At 48.6% G+C, this 20,984-nt stretch overlaps 1 protein-coding gene across 3 annotated transcripts in view; it reads right to left on the bottom strand.

Moving 5' to 3' along the window:
• LOC119814432 (myelin basic protein) overlaps window positions 1-20,984 on the bottom strand; it is a 107,934-nt gene that overhangs the window by 78,539 nt on the left and 8,411 nt on the right. For all 3 annotated transcript variants that reach the window (XM_038330154.1, XM_038330155.1, XM_038330156.1), the window contains one exon: window positions 3,555-3,630. In XM_038330154.1, coding sequence (XP_038186082.1) covers window positions 3,555-3,605 — 51 coding nt within the window. In that variant the 5' untranslated portion in view covers window positions 3,606-3,630. The remainder of the gene's footprint in view (window positions 1-3,554; window positions 3,631-20,984) is intronic.

Here is a 20,984-nt window from a genome sequence, read left to right as displayed (position 1 = left end):
TTAGCCTTCTCTAATACCAAGGATAGCTGAGCTGGGGCATCTCTGGCAGGAGTCTGCTTTTAGCTCCTGGAACCAGTCTACCCCAATAGGCTTTCAGGGGTTTCCTGAGTGTATCCCCTAAACTAGCCATGGCAGTTGGAGCCATCTCCTTCCCTGGTTTTCCAAATTGCTAGAGCATAGATGGAAACTGGGCATAGGGCGGACAGATTGGTAAACATTTGGCAAATGCAGCTGTTGACGACGGAAGACACAGAAGGTGGGAACTTCCCATTTCTGAGAACAGGAATGGCACTTGGAGGAACTGACACCCAGTCTGGGAGACTGCCTTACTGTGTCACTGTGACTCAGGAGCCCAGGCCCCAGCCCCCCTAACCAGTGTTCTCTGTTCCCCTATGGGACTCTAGAACCCTCTTCTCCAGCGGAATGGCAGTCTCAGCTAGGGCCATCCATATCACAGCATGGCACATTTGATCTTCCCCTAGCTTCCTAGAGGTTTTCCTCCGCAGGAGAAGCCAGTGATGGCATTCCTAGGCTGTTTCCATCTGGGAAAACTTGGCTCGGTAGACTTGAGCATGGGGCACAGAAAAAAGCAGCCAAGAACCCTGGCTTTCTTCCCCATGACCAACGATGCCTGGAGTGTTTAAGAGAAGGGGCTCAGTGTGGCACAGGAGTGATAAACAGGGTTTTATCTGCCACACAGACCCAAGGACTGGGATACATAGGGAGTCGTCACAGTGGAGTCACTGAGGGAGTCTCTTGTCATGTGGCTGGTCAGAGGCAAACTGACATGCCTATTGGCATCTGGCTGTGCGGCTGAAGGTGTAAGGAGGGGCAGGGAAGAGCTGTTGGGTTGTCTCTGCATCTCAGTGTGGAAGCAGGGGAATTCTTCAAGGGACAGAGGGGCCTGGAGTTCCCTGGGCCAGTCCCAGTTCATGGTTCCAGATCAGTGGTGGATGATGAATGGGGGTGAGTTCTTTCTTCAGGGCCTTCCCTACGTTAGAGTACAGCTCAGGACTCTTTGCAGCAGAGGGCCTTTTCCTTGGACTCTGACGAGCAAAGAAAAGCCAATGTTTAATCGGAAAAGAACTCTTACATATGAAAATACATATGGGAACCGTAGTTTTAAGGCTCCGTTTCTTAAGTCATCAGAACTTTATAAAAAAAGCCTAAGAAAGGCTTCACTTTGGCTCAGCCATCTTTCTTTGACAGACTGAAGCAAATTTAAGGCGTACTGTGTTGTTTCAAAGTGTCAGACAACAGGAAGGAGACATAGCATCTTCTTGAAGCTGGGATTTCAAATCAGTCATTCTGAGAGGTGGTTATCTCAGGCTGTGACAGTCTGGCACTGTGTGAGCAGTCTTTCCACTTTCGATTTCGGCGAGAGTAGATCCTAATCTAGCCGGCTTAGCCAAAGTGTGTTCCTTAACCTTGCCAGGGTCCAGCGTTGCAGGCAATCATAGCCACAGAACCGGTGAGCTTGCTAACTGTGTTATAGTAATAAGCTACTTTACTTGACTCAATATTGATTGAGTAGTGATTTACATATTGATAAACTAGTAGTGGAGAAACTTGAGAATCCTGTTTGGAACTTCCAGGTGACATGCCAGCAGGGAGAGAAAGCACAGACCTTCTCACTTCCTTTCTGGGGGTGATCTCAGAAAGTCTTGTGTGACTGCCCCCTCGAGTGACGTGGAAATGGAACTCAAGCTGGAGCCATACAGACGTGTCTTACCTTACCGTTCATTGTTATTAAATAAATGCCACTTAGGCTATAGGACAGGGACAGTGGATGTTTGAAATGTGCTCCTGTTTGTCCCTAGTGGTAGGGCATATTGTTTTATGTTGGGCCTAAGAGTGATGAAAAAGTGTTTGCTCAGTTTCCCTTCCCCTGTGAACTATGTGGTGGGGGTGGGCAGGCTCAGAAAACTGTGGCAAGTGGAAGTTTGTGGTAGTTTTGGTAAGAAGGTCCCCAAGGCACAGGCGTTTGGATACTTGGTATCCATTGGTGGTGCCGTTTGGGGAGGTTTAGGAGGTAAGGCCTTGCTGGAGGAGGTGTGGCATTGGAATTGGGCTTTGAGACTTTAAAAGAGCCACACCATTTCCAGTTCATTCTCTGCTTGGTGCTTGTTGTTCAAGATGTGAGCTCCCGGCACCCAGTTCCTGCTCACACTCCCATTGCTTGCAGCCATACTTCCCCACCAGGGTGGATTCTTAACCCTCTAGAACTATAGTCAAACAAACCCTTCCTCCTGAAAGTTGCTTGGTCATGATGTTCTATCAGAACAATAAAGATTTAGCTAAGAGTATATTTCCTTGGACTCTTGAGTGATGAAGGAACAGAAATTGAGGCAATTGTACTCTGTAGCCACTTGGGGTCTGTGTGACAATCTTGAGTGGGGAGAGACTCAGAAAGTACCAGGGACAGCACTGGTCAGACTCCACCAGGAAAGTCCATGAAGGGAATGCCACTATGGAGAGGAAGTTGGTGTGCCCAGCTCTGGCTGGCTGGAGGGAAGGGATGGTTTCTAATTTTTTTTTTTCTGTCTTGCTTCTCTGTGCTTTCCAAACATTCTGTGATATGCTGTAGAAGGCGTGGGAGAAGGGATGGAACTGAAAACCAGTACCCATCAGAGTGGCTGGGCTGCAATCTGCTGGTGTGTCATGGACAGTGTGAGCTTCCGAAGAGAGAGGGGACAGCCTCAATTCTGGCGCAAACATAGGCCATACCTGTGTGGGATACGTGATGGAGGCAGGGGCCTTGTACCTCATGTCTGCATGTGGACTGCTGAGTGGCTAAGAGACATACAGCCAGGGCAGAACGAGCGTGGGAGGGGGCTGGGAGAGGTGCTGTTGTTTCCACGGGGGAAGGCCCCGATCTACCCACATTTCCGACAGCCGAGCTCAGAAGGCAGATGTCTGAATTAGCACCAGACGGAGGAAACAGCCCAACTATAGCCCCTTTGCCCACACCCGGGACTCAGGTTTAGCTTCCCAACCCAACATCAGGGCCTTCCTCTACAGAACAGGCAGGCGCTGTATGTACGCTAACATGGGGAATGGGGGTCGTCACTGACCGCGGACAAGTCTCAATGGTCACAATTTCAGCACAGAGGTTAAGGCGAGAGTAGAATTCGGGAATACTGCTTACAAATAAGGAATGTTGAACGACAAGAGCGTATTTTCAAGAAAGCATAGACCCTGCGATCTTTGTTCTGGGAACATTTGAGCTGAGGGTAAGTCCAATGACTCACAGGCAGAGCCTTCTCTTACCCCCCCCCCCTCACACACACACACACACACACACACACACACACACACACATTTCCCCTCCCACTTTCTGGGCAACTCCACGCCCCCCCCCCCATTTTCTTTCCAGGCCACGATGTACCCACCAACAGGCAATCCTCCTGAATAAATGAATCACAGCATCTATAACAACAGCAAGGACCCAGCCTCCGCCCAGCCGTTCAGGAACCACTCTTGCTAAAACTCCACTTTATCTTTGGATGGCCCAAAGCCACAGGGCAGGAGGGTCGGCCTCTGCCGGGTCCTACCTTACTGGCCTTTTCAGCAGTCAGCTCTCGTTTTCCAGCGTGGTTTCCCATAGTGGCTCAGCGGTATCCTCAGGAACTGAAAGAGAAGAGAAGGTGTCAGCTGGAAGGTTAACGCGTCTGGATTTTTCGTAGTGTTCTTTAACCACAGAAAAATCCCATGATCCACAGCAGTCGCTGAGAATTCAGGAGGCACATCAATGTTGTCAACAAATGCTGCTCTGGGATCTCATGGGAAGATCTAGAAAACAAAATGACACCAACTGTCCAACTCTGCCTGGTGACCAACATTGGAGCGTATGATCATCTAAGGAGATGTCTGCCCACTCAAGAAACCCTGCTGACTATTCAAACGCAAGGCACATACCCAGAGCTCCAACTCATATCAGAGTGGACCGTGGAGTGGGGAAGGGGTGAGGAGGGATGGGGAAGGATGAGGAGGGAGTAAGGAGGGGTGGGAGAAATGAGCTGAGCAGTTAGAAGGACAGATGTTGTTGCTCCTCGAGAGTTGGGATGATTGCAGATGACAAGGCCAGAACGTGGCTGTTTCTTGTACAAGTATCCGAAGAATGTGCAGGATTTGCAGGGAAGATAAAGTTGGATAAGGACAAGCATGCCCTCCTCATTCTCAATTGTTTAACCCTAGCCTTAGCAGGAAACATATACTTATTCTTTTCCAAAGGATGCACAGGCTGAAGAGTTTGGGCAAGACCATTCCCAACAAAACCATTCCTGGCCATGAGTACTCCCCCAGCAGGGTACCACTTATCCGGTCTGTAACCTGATTCTTCCAGGAAACCAGTTAAGGGTCACTTAAAGATATGAGCGCTCAAGTGCCCGCTCCCTTGCCAAATCCAGGAAAGGTAACCCAAGGAGTCAAGTAGCGTGGACTTTCAAAGGAAGAATGAAACATCACAAGGCAAAGCCTGAGGAAAAGGCACGCTTTGCTCTTGAAAACTCACGGTTGACAGGAAGAGAGGTGCCTGACAACGGACTTCCTTCTCCCCCTCACCTGGGGAATGCTGGCAACTAAAGAAGACCAACCGTGAGTGGTAGCACATGATGTAACCTCGGAACTTGGGATGTGGAGGCAGGAGCGTCAGCAGTTCAAGGCCATCCTCAGCTATATAGCTAGTTCAAAGCTAGAATGAATTTCAACTAGCTATATAGTTCATATGGGTCAGAAGAATTTCTTTCTCAATTATATAAAAACAAAAAAGAAAATCCAGAACTCATAAAAACAAACAAAATCAAAAAGAAAAAGGGAAGGAAGTGGGAAAGGAGAGGAAGGGGCAAGGAAGGACGAAAAGTGCAAAGAAGCGGAAGCTGACACCTTCACAAGGTGGAGACAGGTCTCTCCTCAGTGGTCCCCCAGCCTGGGTTAACATTGTGATGGAGTCACTAGGCTGGAGTTCCAGTGTCCCAGCCTCTAATGGGACCTGTCGTCTGACCTTTGCAGAAGGAGAGAACAGGGCAGAGTCCTAAATTCAGTCAGTAGCTTTCCCTTGGTTGAACAGTGTGGCACTCCCCAGTTCTTTAATCCGTGTAGAGACACCACATCAGCAATCTGGTGCTAATTGTGTGGTTTCCTGTCTGGGTCTAATGGGACAGTAACTGAAACATGGCTGTCCCCCGTCTCTGCTCTTCCACCTATATCACCGAGCTCTGTGAGCCCCTTTACGAAATAAAGCTCCACTGTACAACTGATTGCAGCACCGAGAACTTCTGCTGCAATTCTGTCTACAGGGCGGCAGTCACCTCTGAGTGCAGGACCCACAGGTGTGGTGCTAACACAGCCAGGTGCAAAGGAGAAGCCACTCCTACTTTTTTTCTGGGGGAAGGGAAAGGGGCCAGATCAGTGGTTCTCAACCTGTGGGTCGCAACTGTTGGAGACTTGAATGGCCCTTACATAGGGGTCACGTATCAGATACCCTGCATATCAGATATTTACATTATGATTCACAACAGCAGCAGAATTACAGGTATGAAGTATCAACATGATACCACAGCATGAGGAAGGTTGAGAACCACTGGTGTCTATGGACGTTAGCAGCTCCAGGTGGCTCTGAGAGCTTTTAAAGGGTTCACTTGATGCCATTTTAGTGGAGGTGGCCACTGTGCTGAAGAAATGAAAGCTGTGGTCTTGGCAATGATTATCAATAAGGAAGAATCAGGTGACTTCTGTATTTGGTGTGTGTGGTCTTGTAGGAGGAAGAGGCTGCTTGTTTGTTTCCTGGCTGCCCAGAAACCAAAATAATCACACAAAACCATATTATTTAAATCACTGCTTGGCCATGCTCTAGCTAACTCTTATATCTTAATTTAACCCATTTCTATTAATCTGTGTATCGCCACATGGCTGTGGCTTACAGGCTAAAGTTCCGGTGTCTGTCTCCAGCGGGCTACATGGCTTCTCTCTGACTCTGCCCTCCTTTCTCCCAGCATTCAGAGTCGTCTTCCCCGCCTACCTAAGTTCTGCCCTGCTATAGGTCCAAAGAAGTTTCTTTATTCATTAATGGTAACCACAGCACACAGAGGGGACTCTCACATCATGGTCTCTGAAATGCAAGGGTGCCTTGACAGGGGATGTCAGCATTCAAGTCTAGTCTAGCAGTAGTCTTGGTTTAAACTGGGAAAATTTTACTGAAGCAGCCCTCTCATTGGGAAATGGAGGTCTGAGGGTTTGAGGTACTTAAAATGGTACTTAAGAAAAAAAATCTTCCATTTCTTAGGGTTTGACCCAAGCATCCGTGCTATCTGTACACTGTCAACCATGAGTCTAGGAATACACGATGTTATTCTGAACTTTGACCTCTAATTCTGTGCAATTAAAAAAAGTAATGTCAAAAATATAAATATAGAATAAACAGCACAACAGACACATCTGGAACTACTTTCCTACTTAGGAGCTAGGCTGGGTCTATTCATCACTAAACAGCAACCTTCGTTAGCATTGCCAGGCTCTCCTCTGACCAGACGCAGGCACGGAAAAGCTTACGGGACTGTCTGCCTAACCCACATGACAAGACCATCCCAGCTGGCCTAAACCACCTGGGGTCTCCTCCACACCTGGTCTCTGTCCATCAGTTATCCCCATTTTCTCATTCTGTCACCTCCCCCACCCCAACTGGGGTCAGCTAATTATGATGCTTCCTTCTTCCAAAGGCAAACCTCCAAGATTTGTCCCAAAGTGGAACTGTGTGGCCACCTACATATTCTGGACAAAGAAAAACCGCTTTGACACAGGCCCTTTAAGCTAAGCTGTTGTCCCACCAAGCTAATGCTCCATCATAGTGAGACTCCAGCTGATATCTGGGATGATGATGGGACCAATATGTCACGATCCCGATGCTGCCAGACACAAATGCCACCGAAATAACAAAATCACAAAACAGGCTTTTCAATAAGCTTAGTTATAGCTAGGAGCAGTAGCATACTCCAGAGGCTGAGGGAGGCTTTTTTTTTGACATTACAAAGGTGAAGTTTATTATATTGCAAGATATACAAGCCCTACTTACAGAACTGAATGAACCTTTCATTTTTTCATTTTTACTATTTATTTATTTTATATCCCGAATTCAGAATTCAGTTTTTTTTGTTTGTTTTTTTAATAGAGGCTTTTAAGAGCCCGAGGTCAGCCTAGACTACCTGGTAAGTTCCAGGACAGCCACGGTTGTGTTGTAAGAGCTTATCTTTCAAACAACAACAGTAATAAATAAACAGGTTAGATTAGACTAGCCTTCCACGCATAACACATGAAAAGGTAGGCAGAGACAAGTGACATAAAGTGACCGCAGGTGTCTTGACAGCCTCCTGAGGCAGGCATGTGTGATAACAAAGAAGCCTGCAGGCCCTTTGTTTTCTTGTCTGGACGACGGGCAGCCTAAGTCCCATGACTGCCTTTAGGGGCTGCTTAGCTACTAAAGCCTGCAGCAGGCTCCTTGCTGTGAATTTGAACAGCTGCTGCCACAGGGCTGCTGGGAAGAGCCGACTGTGTCTGCAGCCAGCCTTCTGTGAGGCTCAGTTTTGCAGTGAATATAATTACTGGAGTAAGAGAAAACCGTGGTGAAAGCGAAGACTCTTCAGGAAGCCCGGTGGATGCTCAGACTGCCCTTGGATAACTAAGGACATTCTACATAGAGGGCAGGGATAAATGGGACTTCCAGATGCCTTGGAGGCCATGATATTCTACACCGGTCAGCTTTTCAACCTCAGGACTTTGGGTGGTCTTGGGTAGTGTTTATACTAAGATCGTCTCCTGTGCCAAGCGGAAGCTGAAACAAACCTTTGGGAACAGTCAGTCCCAGTCTCCACTGTGCTCTCTGCTCCCCAAATACCTACGTATCTGAACTCTCCCTGGACGAACAAGCAAGAAGGGAGTCACTGGCCAGTCTGTAGGAGGCATTAATGACTCGGGTGCCTGATTCCTCGATATTTCCCCACCTGTATTTTGCAAGGCTTTCTGAAGGACAGACAGGACAAGAGAGACCCCGTCTTGATTGAGCCTTCAGGTGAGCATCCTTGGATGAGGCGCCACTCTTTTGAGCCCCAGTCTCCTATGCCATTGAAGTGATCCAAGCTCCCTTCCTGCCCTGGAAAACCTGGGAGCTGTAGGGGTGATCAGGCTGGAGTTAGGGTAAAGATGTATGAGGGGCAGATTGCTCATGTCGGTCTCCTGTGTTCAGGCCTAGTCTCCTGGGCAGAATGGCGCCCAGCTGAAGGGTCGGTATCTCCTTTCTGCATTTGGCACATTGCTAAGGCTGAGACGTGGCTCTCCAGCCACAAGTACCTCCACTTGAACTGCCGTGGCCAAGGGAAGGGCAAAGGGCGGAAACGCTGGTGCACTGAGAAGCCCCGACATTACATGATGCAATCAGTCAGGAGGCAGACCCCACTGCTACAGTGAAGGGAGGAGCAGGGGCAGTGCACGAGGAGGTGAGGAGGAGAGGTGGGCGAACAACTGTCTAACGTCCGAGGGACCTTGGGGTCTTATAAAAATGTGAGTTGGTCTGTTTCTGAAATGACCCTGAATGCAACTGATCAACCATTCTGCTTCCATCTTAGACTTAAAAGTCATCTTATAGTAAAGGCAAACTAGGTTCCTGTTTATGATTAAATCTGTTTTTCAAGGTTTGGGCTATGCCCCACCTGTAACTTTTAACTACAAATCGTTCTGTACTGTCCCAGGAAACGGCAACCATGACTTTGTTTCCAAAGATTATTATGACCATCTTGTTATGACCTCCTTGTCGTAACTACCTTGTTATGACCTCCTTTGCAACCATGTCTTCGTTTCAGGCATTTGCTATCCCCTATTTGGAAACCCCCTACCCCTGAACTATAAAATCCCTTATCTTACCCATGTCTAATGCTGATCTCTTGAACCCTGTCTTTAGGGAGAGACAGCTTGTACATGAAAGAAAAGATTTGCTTTAATAATTGCTTGTTTTAATTAATTTGGTCATGATTTGTGTCGGTGGCCTTTCTCCTCACACCTGTGGGATTAACACAGTAGTAACTGGCAAAGGGGGGCCCTATGAAGACCTCACTGAAACAGATTCATTATAAGGGACGACCTCATTGAAATCAGTTCTAGATAGGTAGTCAGCAGACTGGTCCCCCACACCATCTTTTCCCTCCTCCCAAAAGCTGCTCTAATGTAAGGAGTGGTCATTCCTGCTGTCCAGATAGCAAGTATGCAATGGCCAGGAGCTACTCGTGTGTATTGTGCACTGCCCATTGCATGGCAAGGTTTGTTCATATTCTGTAGTGCATCCTCGCACACGCTGCAAGAGATGCACAGATGTCCTGCGCGTTGCTGGACACAAACAGCTGTATTATTTCACAGATTCCAAGGGTTTTTAGCACTTTTTTAAAAATCACATGCTGTTGATTGCACAATGTGTTTCTCTTTTTTTTCTTTCTGAATTCATGTTCAAGAAAGCAGCCCTAAAATAGGTGTTTCCATGGAGCTATTGGGATTATTTTTGCCACAATATGCTTCATCATTCACATTGCTGTAAACCTTTGGAATTGGGAAATCTTGCGGCACTGACCCTGCCAGCTCTGTTCCCAGGGCTGAGGAAGTCACACGTAGGAGACAAGAGTGTGGTCATCTCTCTAGCTACATCAGGCTTTTGAGAGTTTTGCGTTTCTCTGCCGATGGCAGGGCCAAGAAGGTGTGTAACTGAAGCTGGACGGCCAGTCTGAGGTTTAGCCGGTCGAATCCATTACATTGTCTCATTTGGCTTATGCTAGATTCCTGAGCACCTGTCTTTCTTCCTGTAGATAAAGGGTCAATGAGCCGTGACTCATGTGTCTGAAATTTCTGAATCTTCCTGGCTCAAGTCTTTGTTTCGCTTCCACACTTTCTCACTGCTGCGGCTGAGCTGAGAATTTGGAATGGAGACCTCTGGCCTAAGATACCATCAGTCTATCTCTACAGAAAGGAGTTTCCCCATCTGTCATGCAGAAGAGAGCACTCTTGGGTTTCCCAAGAAAGTTGCTTTTATGGATGTTTTGAAAGAACATATTCCGGGGCCATGGAGACAGCTTAGTGGGTAAAAGGCACTGGCCACTGAGCTGGGGGATCTGTTCCATCCCTGGGATCCACATTGTAGAGGAAGAGAACCAGTTCTGGATAGCTGCCCTCTGATTCCCACATGTATGCATGCATGCACACACAGCACATACACACACATACCCACACACGCACAATAAATAAGTTAAGTGAATAATAATTATATATTAGCTCTTGTTATGCATGCATGGAAAGGAACTTCTCCCAGCCCCTACCCCTTACTTATTGTTTGAGACAAAGAATCTGTAATTATCTGCCAACACAGCAACCCAAGTAGAGACCATTTCCCAGCATCCCTTGCAGTTGAATGTGGTCTTGCCCAGGCAAGGGGCTTCCTGCTTTCAGCGAGTACTGTTCTAGGTCTCAACTACTCACAACAGACAAAACTCCTCTCTGTGTTTGGAGACACGCACAGGGTGCTCGCACACAAAGCATGCCAGTCGAGGTGGATTTTATTAAACCATCCCACGTGTCTTTAACTGTGACTGATAAACCAGAAGAGTCAACGCTAGCAAATGCTTTAAATTCCTCTACAGGGCTCCTTTTTCTGCCTTTTCCAGCACTTGAAGCTGTGTTTTCAGCAACGTGTGCACTTTATCACCAGGCGCTGGTGACCGGCTGGCTGTCTGGCCTTGTAGATGTGGGTATCTGTCTGTACTGCCCAATAGCTCTGCTCTGTTTCCCTGGACCTCATGTTCCGAGAGACTGTTCTGCTGGGCATGGGAGGAATCCCATGCTTGGCGAGACCTCTGTGTGGATCCTCTGGTTTAAATGTTCCCAGGGCCAATGGTGGAACTGTAGCACGCTTCTGAGAGAGTGTGGTATTGGGGAGGTGACAGCCACCTGATCCAGAAGAATTCCATTGAAGGAAAGGCTACTGTAGACTGCATGGGTCAGACACCTTTTTTGGAGGAAATCCTGGGGAGAGTTTAGTTGGAAAGAGAGACTAATGCCCCAGAAATAGGAAGACCCCCGTGGCAGGAAATACAAAGCGGGGAGAGGGAATATTTCAGAAGATGGGCATCATGCCGCTTTGCAGGAAGGCTGGATGCAGGACATGAGGTCTCCTCACAGAAGAGACTGCAGCAAGAAGCCTCCTTTCCCTGTGTGATCAGGCTAAGCAGGTCCATGCCCTGGAGACTCCTCCCCTGCAGAACTCACAGGGCCATAGACTGACATTGTGTCTGGACTAACGGGGCAGCTTCTCAGCTGATATCTCCCATAGCATGCCTGCCCTCCTGCAGATAAAGTAAGCCCCACCCAGAATGTGGACACAGATAGCTGAACGGAGGGAGCAAGTGGCTCAGTGTCCTTGACTTGTAAAGAAAAATGGGAGAAACCTAATAGAGCAGGGGACCCACATGAAAGACCTCAGAGGGAAGAAACGCTGAGTGACCGGGCTCGGTCCTCAGTGTCCCTGTCATTTCTGAGTCTGCCTGTGCTGTCTTTGTCTCTTTCCTTCTCTGTGTCTCATCCCTTCCTCTTCCTCACTTCCTTCTTTATCAGCACTGATGAAATCATTGCTCTATCCTCAACATTCTTGTAACACCCTGTGCGTGGAACATAGTAAATAGCTAACAGCATCACCCAGACGACATCTAAACACCGCTGTATGCATGCGTGCACACAAGCACAGACATACGGTCACACACTCAGACACACACACACACAAATATACACTCATATATACACATACAAAAGGAAATACACTCATACACACATACAGGCACAATATACTATGCCCATACATACACAGACACACACTCATGACCAAAAGATGGGTTAACTCACAGCTGCAGGAGGGGACTTCAAAAGGTAAACTTACTTTAACCAGGGAAGTGACAGCTGGCTATTTGCCTAAGAGCCTCCCCATCCAGTCTTGTATACACACCGCACCTTAGGCTGTGTGAGGGGCAGAAACTGGCATCCATTAAGGGCTAAGTGGTCCCATGTTCCTGTCCCAGCCCTTCCCTTTGTTTAGGCTCCCTAGAGAGGGAGCTGATTCTACATTGTTAGGAACAGCTGGCTCTTTTCTCCCTGTATCTTCCTCTTTACTGATCCTATCTCTGTCTGTTTGGACTGGAGATTGCTTCCTATTGAGTAGCAGCAGATGGGGCAGGTCACACGCCTGCCTCTCTGGCTGGTTCCAGCTCTTCCTCATCATCCTGTACAGGGGCAGGCCTAGTCTGTCTGTCTGTCTCTCTGCGTGCACATGGATCCAAGGTGTTTCCTATGTGGGTTCCTCACATCCTAGGCCTATATCCTCCCACCTGAGAGTTCTGTCTCAGTGATGGCTTCTCTTCCAGGTTCTAGCAGGGATTTCTGCTTTGGAGTGTCAGGGTATTAACACTTCCATCTGCTCATGGCGAGCCTGTCTTTGAAACCTGTTAGGTTTAAGTACATCTACGGTACAGAACACTGTCTGAATGTCACAGAAGTTCATTTTAGAGTAAGGTTCCAGAGCTGCAGGCCAGTAGAAGCTGTTGGAAATCTGTTTTCATTTCATTCCTTGAGTTTACCACATAAGAGCATTGGAACCATCGCCAGAGTGAAGGAGCAGGCTGGAGGCTTGCTCTCAGGACATCCTCTGCAGTGTGGCAGCTCATTAGAGACCACAGCGCAGCTCCCTCCTGCTCAGGCTGGGTCAGCTCGAGGGCGAGGTGTGCGTAAATGTGCAAGTGTGAGTGCAAATTCATATCTCTGTGTGTGTAGGTCAGAGGTCGACTTCAGACATCATTCCTCAGGCACTATGCACTTGATTTTGGAGAATGGCTCTCTCACTAGGACCTGCAGCTCCCTGCAGGCTAGTCTGACGCTTCCAGGAGCCCTCGGGATCTGCCTGTTTCTACCTCCTCAGCACTGGGATCATACCTGTGAGTTCTAGAGATGGAATTCGGGTCTTCACGACTGCACTGCAAGCCCTTCACTTCCTGAGCCACCCTTACAGACTCCAACTTGAGATTTCTGTAACTATGTACCCACAAGTGTGTGGTTAGAAAGGATGCTTGGCTCTGGCAGCTTTTATGGGAAGATGTGGAGCTCTCCAGGAGAAAATAACAGGGTCACCAGGAAGCTGCTAGGTCTGTGAGACCAGACAAGCTTGGACAGCACACCCCTGGGGGCCTGCTTATCTGAGCAGGGAAGGGCGACTCACTGGGTGTCTATTATGCTCCCTTCCTCTTTGACCCGTGCCACCTCTGGCGGTTCCTAAGTCATGTTTGTCTGAGTTGGTCCTGAGGAAGAGCTGTCCCATCCTGCCAGCTTCCGTGAGGCTGGGTGACAGGTATGCTTTGCATCCCAGGCATGCGCCACACAGCTGCCCCACCCAGGTTGGGAAGGGGCTGGAGAGGAAGCACTGGAGGCTCTAGGAACAGACATGCCAGGGCAGCACCCTCTGGTCTCACCTTCCCTGGTTTGCTCTGGAGACTTGACGCCTGTTTCTCCTTATCTGTAAAGGCCCAGATGGCACATTCCACTTCTTGGTGGTGCCGTGGAGTTCTGGTAATGTTTGCAGGCACAGGGACATAGGGCCCTAACTGGGGTTCTTTCCTCCATGCCAGCCCCAACTTTATCTTCAGGTATCTCTCTTCCCAAATGGTGGGTAGTCACACCATTGTTATGACTACAGGCATAGGTTCAGCATGACTTTGGCACAGCAGGGCACAGCAGGGTAATTACAGGGGCCACACACACACGCTGGGCATGGTGAACCAGTGACACCCAATAGAGTTATGTTTGTCTGTGGTCTCAGCTCTGTTCTAACCTACCCTAGGCCCTTGGATGCTTTGAGGGAGGGAGCCAAATGCTGGCCCACGCACTGGTCACAGTTTACAGGGGACCTCAGGAGAGCTATAGTGTGAGCCACAGTGAATCCAAACTTGCCTTTTCTGAATCCAGACAACTGCATCCCAGGGCTGTTGATCTAAATCTCCCGATTCTAATCAGAGGACGGAATGCCACGCTGTGACGTCACCAGAGTCTCCTGGGAGATCTGGCCCGGAGCCCATCTCCTAATGGGTGCCATGTCTTCACAAGTGCATGTAACATTTTACTGAGTGACTCCCCTCCAGAACTCTCTGGAAGTTTCCTGAACCTTCCAGATCATAATCAGGGGAAAGAATGCTATAAGTAGCTATCAAACCCCACAGTGACCTTGGAGAAGAAATGGCTTGGCCTGTTTTTAAAGAGTCAGTCAAGAAGGCATGCAACTGACTTGTGATCTATTCTTCCTAAGACGTGGAGGAATGATAAAGATGCTGCAGGTGAGACAGCTCAGAGGGTAAAGAGCCAACCGTGCAAGCATGAGGCTCTGAGTTTGCAGCCCCAGAACCACTTAGAAGATGGGGTGTGGTGCTGCGTACCTACAATCCCAGTACTGGGAGGGCAAAGATGGGAGTGCTCACTGGTCTAACTCAATCATTGAGCTTCATGCTCCAAACCTGAGGTGAACAGAGATTGAGGAAGTCACTCACTGATGGGCTCTGGTCTCCACACATAGACACACAAACATGCATATGCATGCGTGCATACGTACATACATATGTAGACAAAAGGATACAGCAAGTGTCAGTGGCATTTAAAGGAAAGGAAAGGGCAGTAAGATATGAGTCAGAGAACTCAGGGTGGACCTCAGCTTGACCTCACTTACCATGCGCTGGGCTGGCTGAACTCCCAGAAAGGCACTTTCTTATGCAACCTACTCTTTAGGCATGGAAATGCGTGAAGTTTAGTGGCTCTGAGTGGCACAAGTCCACATATCGGTCGCAGGCAGAGCTGGGCAGACGTGTTGCGTGTTGTGCAGCCCAGTTGGGCCCCATTCCTGAAAGCCGTGCAGTCTGCTGCTTTTGGAGGTTTTGTTTGAGTTCACAGTCAGACCAGATGACTTTGCCTTACAAAGACAGTGGATTGGAGTCCTAGACTAAGGAAAGGATTGCTGGTGAACCGAGGGTCTGCTTCTCCTGCCCTTCACACCAGCTCACAGAATGCTTTCCTTCCCATGGAAAAATCACTGCAAGATGTCAATGAAGAGGGAGAAATTTTGTTTTTTAAAAATGGATTTTATGCCGGGCGGTGGTGGCGCATGCCTTTAATCCCAGCACTCGGGAGGCAGAGGCAGGCGGATCTCTGTGAGTTCGAGGCCAGCCTGGTCTACAAGAGCTAGTTCCAGGCCAGGCTCTAAAAAAGCTGCAGAGAAACCCTGTCTCGAAAAAAAACAAAAAAAAATGGATTTTATATGTATGAGCGTTTGCTTACATGAATGTTTGTGTACCATGTGTGTGCCTGGTGCCATGGATCTGAGCTTCTTCAGTGCTTTCTGTGTGTCATGTGAGGTTTAAATAATGTCTTTGGGCCCAAAAAAGGTGAGGATATTTTAGAAGACTATGCTGAATGTCAGGAGACTGAAGTTTTATGACTTAATGCTCTAATGAAATCAAGACGAGGAAGAAATACCTTTCATAAGAATGGAAACGGGCTGAGAAATGCAAGCATTGCAGGGTGAGAATTGTCAGTCCTGTGGCTTTCATAGACTGTGATTATGTCTTTCTCCAAATTACAAAGCCTGTACATGCTTTTTGATACCAGTCGTGTGTGGTGTGTGTGTGTGTGTGTGTGTGTGTGTGTGTAAATGCATGCATGTTCTAAAGACAACAGAATCTACTTAAAGGGATATGTGACAGAGCAGGAGAAAATGTTCTGGAAAAAAAGGCCTGAATTCTTCCTGTGCTTGTCTCTGGTAAGCTCCTGGTCCCTCTGAGTGTGGTCCAATTTTATTCTCAGAACATGGAGAATGGGCTTGGGAGGCTCAGCTCCCAGTGCCTACACAGTGCTGTGATTTCCGTAGGGATAGGTGCGAACTTGCTGAGAACGCTCAGGGATGGGGTATCTTTAGAAACATAGCATTTCCTGAGGAGGTGTCAGCAAAGCTGTCTGCATGGTGTCAGCTGCTAGCACCAGATTCATGAGGCTGGAGGCCAAGTACAAGGTGAGAGACAGCAACACTCAATGTCAGTGTCTACCTAGTGATCAGTGATAGAGACAGCAGAGGGAGGAGAGAGGGGAGGGGAGGCCCAACGCATATGCACTCACACACATATACACATATATACATATTCACACATACACACATATACACACTCACACACATATACACATATATACATATTCACACATACACACATATACATATATACATACACACATATACATATTCACATATCCACATATACACACACATACACACACACTCATACATGCATACACAGAGCACTAGAGGAGAGAACAAAGTGTGCTTGCTTTCCCACCCGTCACTAAGAGGACTGCCTGCTACCTTGCCAGGTTGCCCTGAGCAATGGCATGTCAGAATGGAGAGCAGAGAAGACCGGGGGAACCTAGGAAGCAGCACTAGGCTTGCCCCACTCAACCTTGAGTGCTCCAGTGAGTGCTCCCAGCCAGGCTCTGCCACCACAGGCCCTTGCAAACACTCAGTCTCAGGTGTCTCTCAGTCAGACCCTGGGTGCCACCCACTCTGACAACACCCAGGGCCTTTGCCCCCTGCTCACTTCATTGGGAGGACAAGGTGGGTTCTAGCACTTAGGACAGTGATAGTCGTCCATAGTAGGGGCTCAGTGCAGGGAAGGAGAAGAAGGGCAAGGGAAATTCCAATGACATTTTCTCCTACTCTGGACCAGGAAAATGGACACACACACACACGCACACACACACACACACACACATACACACACACACACATACAGAGAGAGAGAGAGAGAGAGAGAGAGAGAGAGAGAGAGAGAGAGAGAAACTACATGTTTCACAGTAGTTCCTTGAGTTGTGGCATGACATTGGAGCTAAATGATGTGTAGTAGGTAAGAGGGGTTGGGTGTGAAGACCAGAGTCCGGGTACTAGAGAACCAGGAGTTTGGTGACAACTAGGGTCTGGGTACTGTGAGGACTGGGGTCTGGGTACTGTGAGGACTGGGGTCTGGGTACTGTGAGGACCAGAAGCAAGGGCCACAAGGACCAGGGACTCCAGGGGCAACCTTACACAGTAGGGGAGAGAGCAGGAGCTGAGGGTTGGAGATCCACCTATTGTAGGGACCCTCTTTAAGCAGGTGCACCCCAGTGCATACCCTGTTCTTAGGAGAGACCCCTCAGGAAGCAAGACTTGTCACGGAGGTACCAGTATGAAGGAGACATGCTCCAGGTATCTTCAAGGCAGACAAACCTGCCTTCCCTCCAGACACTGAGCTGACAACCTTAAATGCCAGAACCCACTGAGGCAGAGGAGGAGGAGGGAGAGGAGGAAGACAGGAAGAAGCAGGAGGCTGACATCTCAGATGTGCTAACTGGTGGTCACTGTCAGGATCAGACTTAGACCCTTCATACAGGGCCGCAAGGAGATCCTGCATCTCCTTACATGCAACTGTGCCTTCCAAAAGAGATCGCTTGCAGTTTAACCTGTCTGACTCTGCAAAGTCACAGTCCCGGTGTCCCAGGCAACATGTTAATTCACCCACAGCTGTGGGGGAAGGATGCATCTATGAATGAATCCCTTTTCCACTCCTTGTGTAGGGAACACACAACCTTGAGTCTCCAGGCAGACTTTGCTAAAGCAGAAGCACCCAAAACTGGGTCAGTCTGCAGGGCATCTGGCGCAGCTGTGACCAGTGACATGTGATCACTTTCACAAGGGTGCAGGCTGTGATGTGGGGCAAGGTGCAGCCTGCAGCTGCCACAGTGCAGAGGCCTCAGCTGGGTGCCGTTTTGCTCTCTTCCACGAAGCCTGCCGACACTGCTGGTCTATGGGGCGTTCTCCCACCACTCTCTGTCCCTGGATCTGCCCTGGGCAGGCAGCTATCCCTCCTGATGGTTCAGGGTACAGTTGGACTATGGAAGGGTGGGAACTCACACCTGCACAGCTGTTCTGTGTTTCACTCTCAGCAGAACGTCAGTGAGTTCTATGAACTCTCCACCACCTCATCAGAGGCTCAGAGGCCAGACCTTGCTGCTCTGGAGGCCGGGCTTGCTGCACGAGCTACAGCTTTGGGGATTTTAAGTCCTTGCTCGATTTATTTGGAGGCAACCCCACGTGAGGACAGGGGCTCTGTGTTAGGAAATGGTGCGCTTCGCACTGAACGCCTCGCAGCAGCAGTGTGAGGATGACTCCAGAGGCAGTGACTACTCCCCAGAAAAGGCTGGGCAGATGCTGGGGCCTGGGGGGGGGGGGCAGATCTTCATGCTTCAGGGTCCCCTCCGCATTGAGACACCCAGTACTTAATTTAGTTCAACAGAAAGAGGTCAGATGTAAACCCCTGAATGTAGAAAGCAGGTTAAGTCTTGCAAACTCTACCTGGGTGGGAAGGACCATTCAATGAAGTCCTGGAGACTGGGGCTCAGTGAGGTACCAAGGTATGTATGTATGTATGTATGTAGTATGTATGTAGCATACATGTAGTATATATGTAGTATGCATGTAGCATGCATGTAGTATGTACTATCCATCTTATCCATCTCCCTGTCACCAGTCAATCTTTTCTAGTTTCTTTCTTTTCCTCTTCCTTCTTTTCTCCTTCTTTTCTTTCTACCCACCTTCCTATGAATCCTTCTACTATCTATCCATCCTTCTCCATCTATGTATCAATCATCTGTCTGTCTGTCTGTCTGTCTGTCTGTCTGTCTACTTGTACCTACCTATCATCTATCTTTCTATCTAATCCAATTATTTGCTATCAGGCCTTTTACTGATCTCTGCACTCCTGTGTTCTACCTCCCCTTCTATAACGATTCCCCGCATGCAGTCTGGAAGCAAGAAGGGCTGGCTTATAGCATCTGCTTTGAGTCTTTCTCTCCGTAGCAAGAGATCTGGACATACGAAGATGATAATATGATTAAGGCCATCATCTCCCCTTATCAAACAATGTACAGTGACATACGGTACAGCATATGCACCATGCCTGCTTCCGAATAGGGTGTGTGATCTTGCTGTTTCTAGGACAACAACTTTGGCTCGGGCTCCCACCACACTTCAGGGTACTTCAAGAATATTGTGTCACCAGACATCTGGAGGAGTCAGAGTAAAAACAGCCAACACATATCACCTGCTTCTGAAAACATACACCCCACTCACCCCCCAATGCATGCATACATGCACATCCCCCATACCTTCCCCCCACTCATCCGCCCTGCTCACCCCCCAATGCATGCATACATGCACATCCCCAACTTTTCCCCTCCCACACCCATGCACATCCCTACATGCTGTCTCTACCCACCACAACAAGCCCACACACATACATGTAAATGTGCACACAAGAGAAGCCTAGTGGTAGCACAAGCGTGTAATACCAGCGTTTGAGAGTTGGAGTTAGGAGAATCAGGAGGTCAAGGTCATCCTTGTCTCCATAATGTGTTTAAGGTCAGCCTCGGCTACATGAGAGTCAGTGTCAAACACACACACACACACACACACACACACACACACACACACGACCACCATCACCACCACAAAAACCCAATATAACAACAAAAAGGAAGTCTAACTCCTAAAATAAGTGAGAATCATTTTTTATTTCTTTCCCTATGTTATTGGCTTTCTTAAGAATTGATTTAATTTGTCTGGTCTTTTAAGGCAACGTTATAATAAACCACGTCCTAACTCTTCATCTGTCTTCTAGAGGCAGAAAGCAGGTTTAGACACCTGGTTTCCTGGCCATCCACTGTAGGATGAGATCAGTAGTAGCAAAGCCCACCTGCTTATGGAGCAGACACTAGGACTCTGCTGGCATAGCTGTCGCAGAGACTAAAACATACTGACTATTCCAGAATGCAAGCACAAGAGGGAGTGCTTTGTCCTTTCTAACAACAAGGTGTGGACGTGGTGGGCAGCCGCAGTTCTCGCTGCCTTTTGGGGGACGGTGTCATGCATCACAGGTTGGCCTTGACAGCGCCATGTAGCAGAACATAACCTTGAACTTCTGCTCCTCCTGTCCCCTCCTGCTGCTGGACAGACGTGTACAGTACATGAGGTGCTGGGGAGAGAACCTTGTGTCTGTAAAGTAACCACCCTCTGACTGGGCTTCATTCCCTGCCTTGAGAGCCACCATTTTAGGGCAGCCTAGAAACAGGGAAAGGATGCCATCACGTCTCCACCAGGGATAAACTAGGAGTCCAGCAGGAGTCGTGAGGATGTCCACACAGGGACTCTGGGGGACAGGGGAGCCACCAGGAGAGCGGAGGACAACAGAACTGGGAAGAAAGTGGAGGGGGACAGAGGATGCTACAGTTTATCCTCAGTTACTGTCTGCTGAGAGCCAGACCTGTGGTTTAGGCTTAGCCAAGCAGCCGTCTCTTCTGCCAGGTGCAGCCCTTCTGCTTCAGACACAACATACTGCAGGGCGCTCAGCAAATTCTTTGCCTTAGGAAACAGTGAGGAGCTTCTAAAATCCCTAAGAAAACCACGGTCACTTGAAGTCAAGGACTCCATCTCGTTTCTCTTGGTGCAGCCTGAGATACGCTGCACGGTGTCTTGTGCTAAGAAGACAGCACAACTTCCATAAAGGGGCTGTGCCTCTGTTGTGCGGGAGAAACCCGCAGCATACCTTTGTAATTTCTAGCTAGCAGGTCTACTTAGACTCTAGCGCATGAAGAGTCAAAGGAGGTGAGTATCCACAGGATGCTCCATGAGCTACAGTCGCGCACGGGTAGGAAGGAGATAAGACTAAGAATGGATAGAGAATTAGAAAGAAATGGCTAAAATGTAAATATACTGTTAACATAAAACTTTATCAACAACTCCGCGAGTTCTTATTACAAAAATTCAGCTTGATAGGGATGCGCACAGGGAGTCCTGAGGA

This window comes from Arvicola amphibius, chromosome 5, assembly GCF_903992535.2.
Source record: "Arvicola amphibius chromosome 5, mArvAmp1.2, whole genome shotgun sequence".
NCBI classification, from domain to species: domain Eukaryota; kingdom Metazoa; phylum Chordata; class Mammalia; order Rodentia; family Cricetidae; genus Arvicola; species Arvicola amphibius.
The sequence above is the reverse complement of the archived record's forward strand: the minus strand, read 5'-3'. Positions and strand labels throughout refer to the sequence as shown.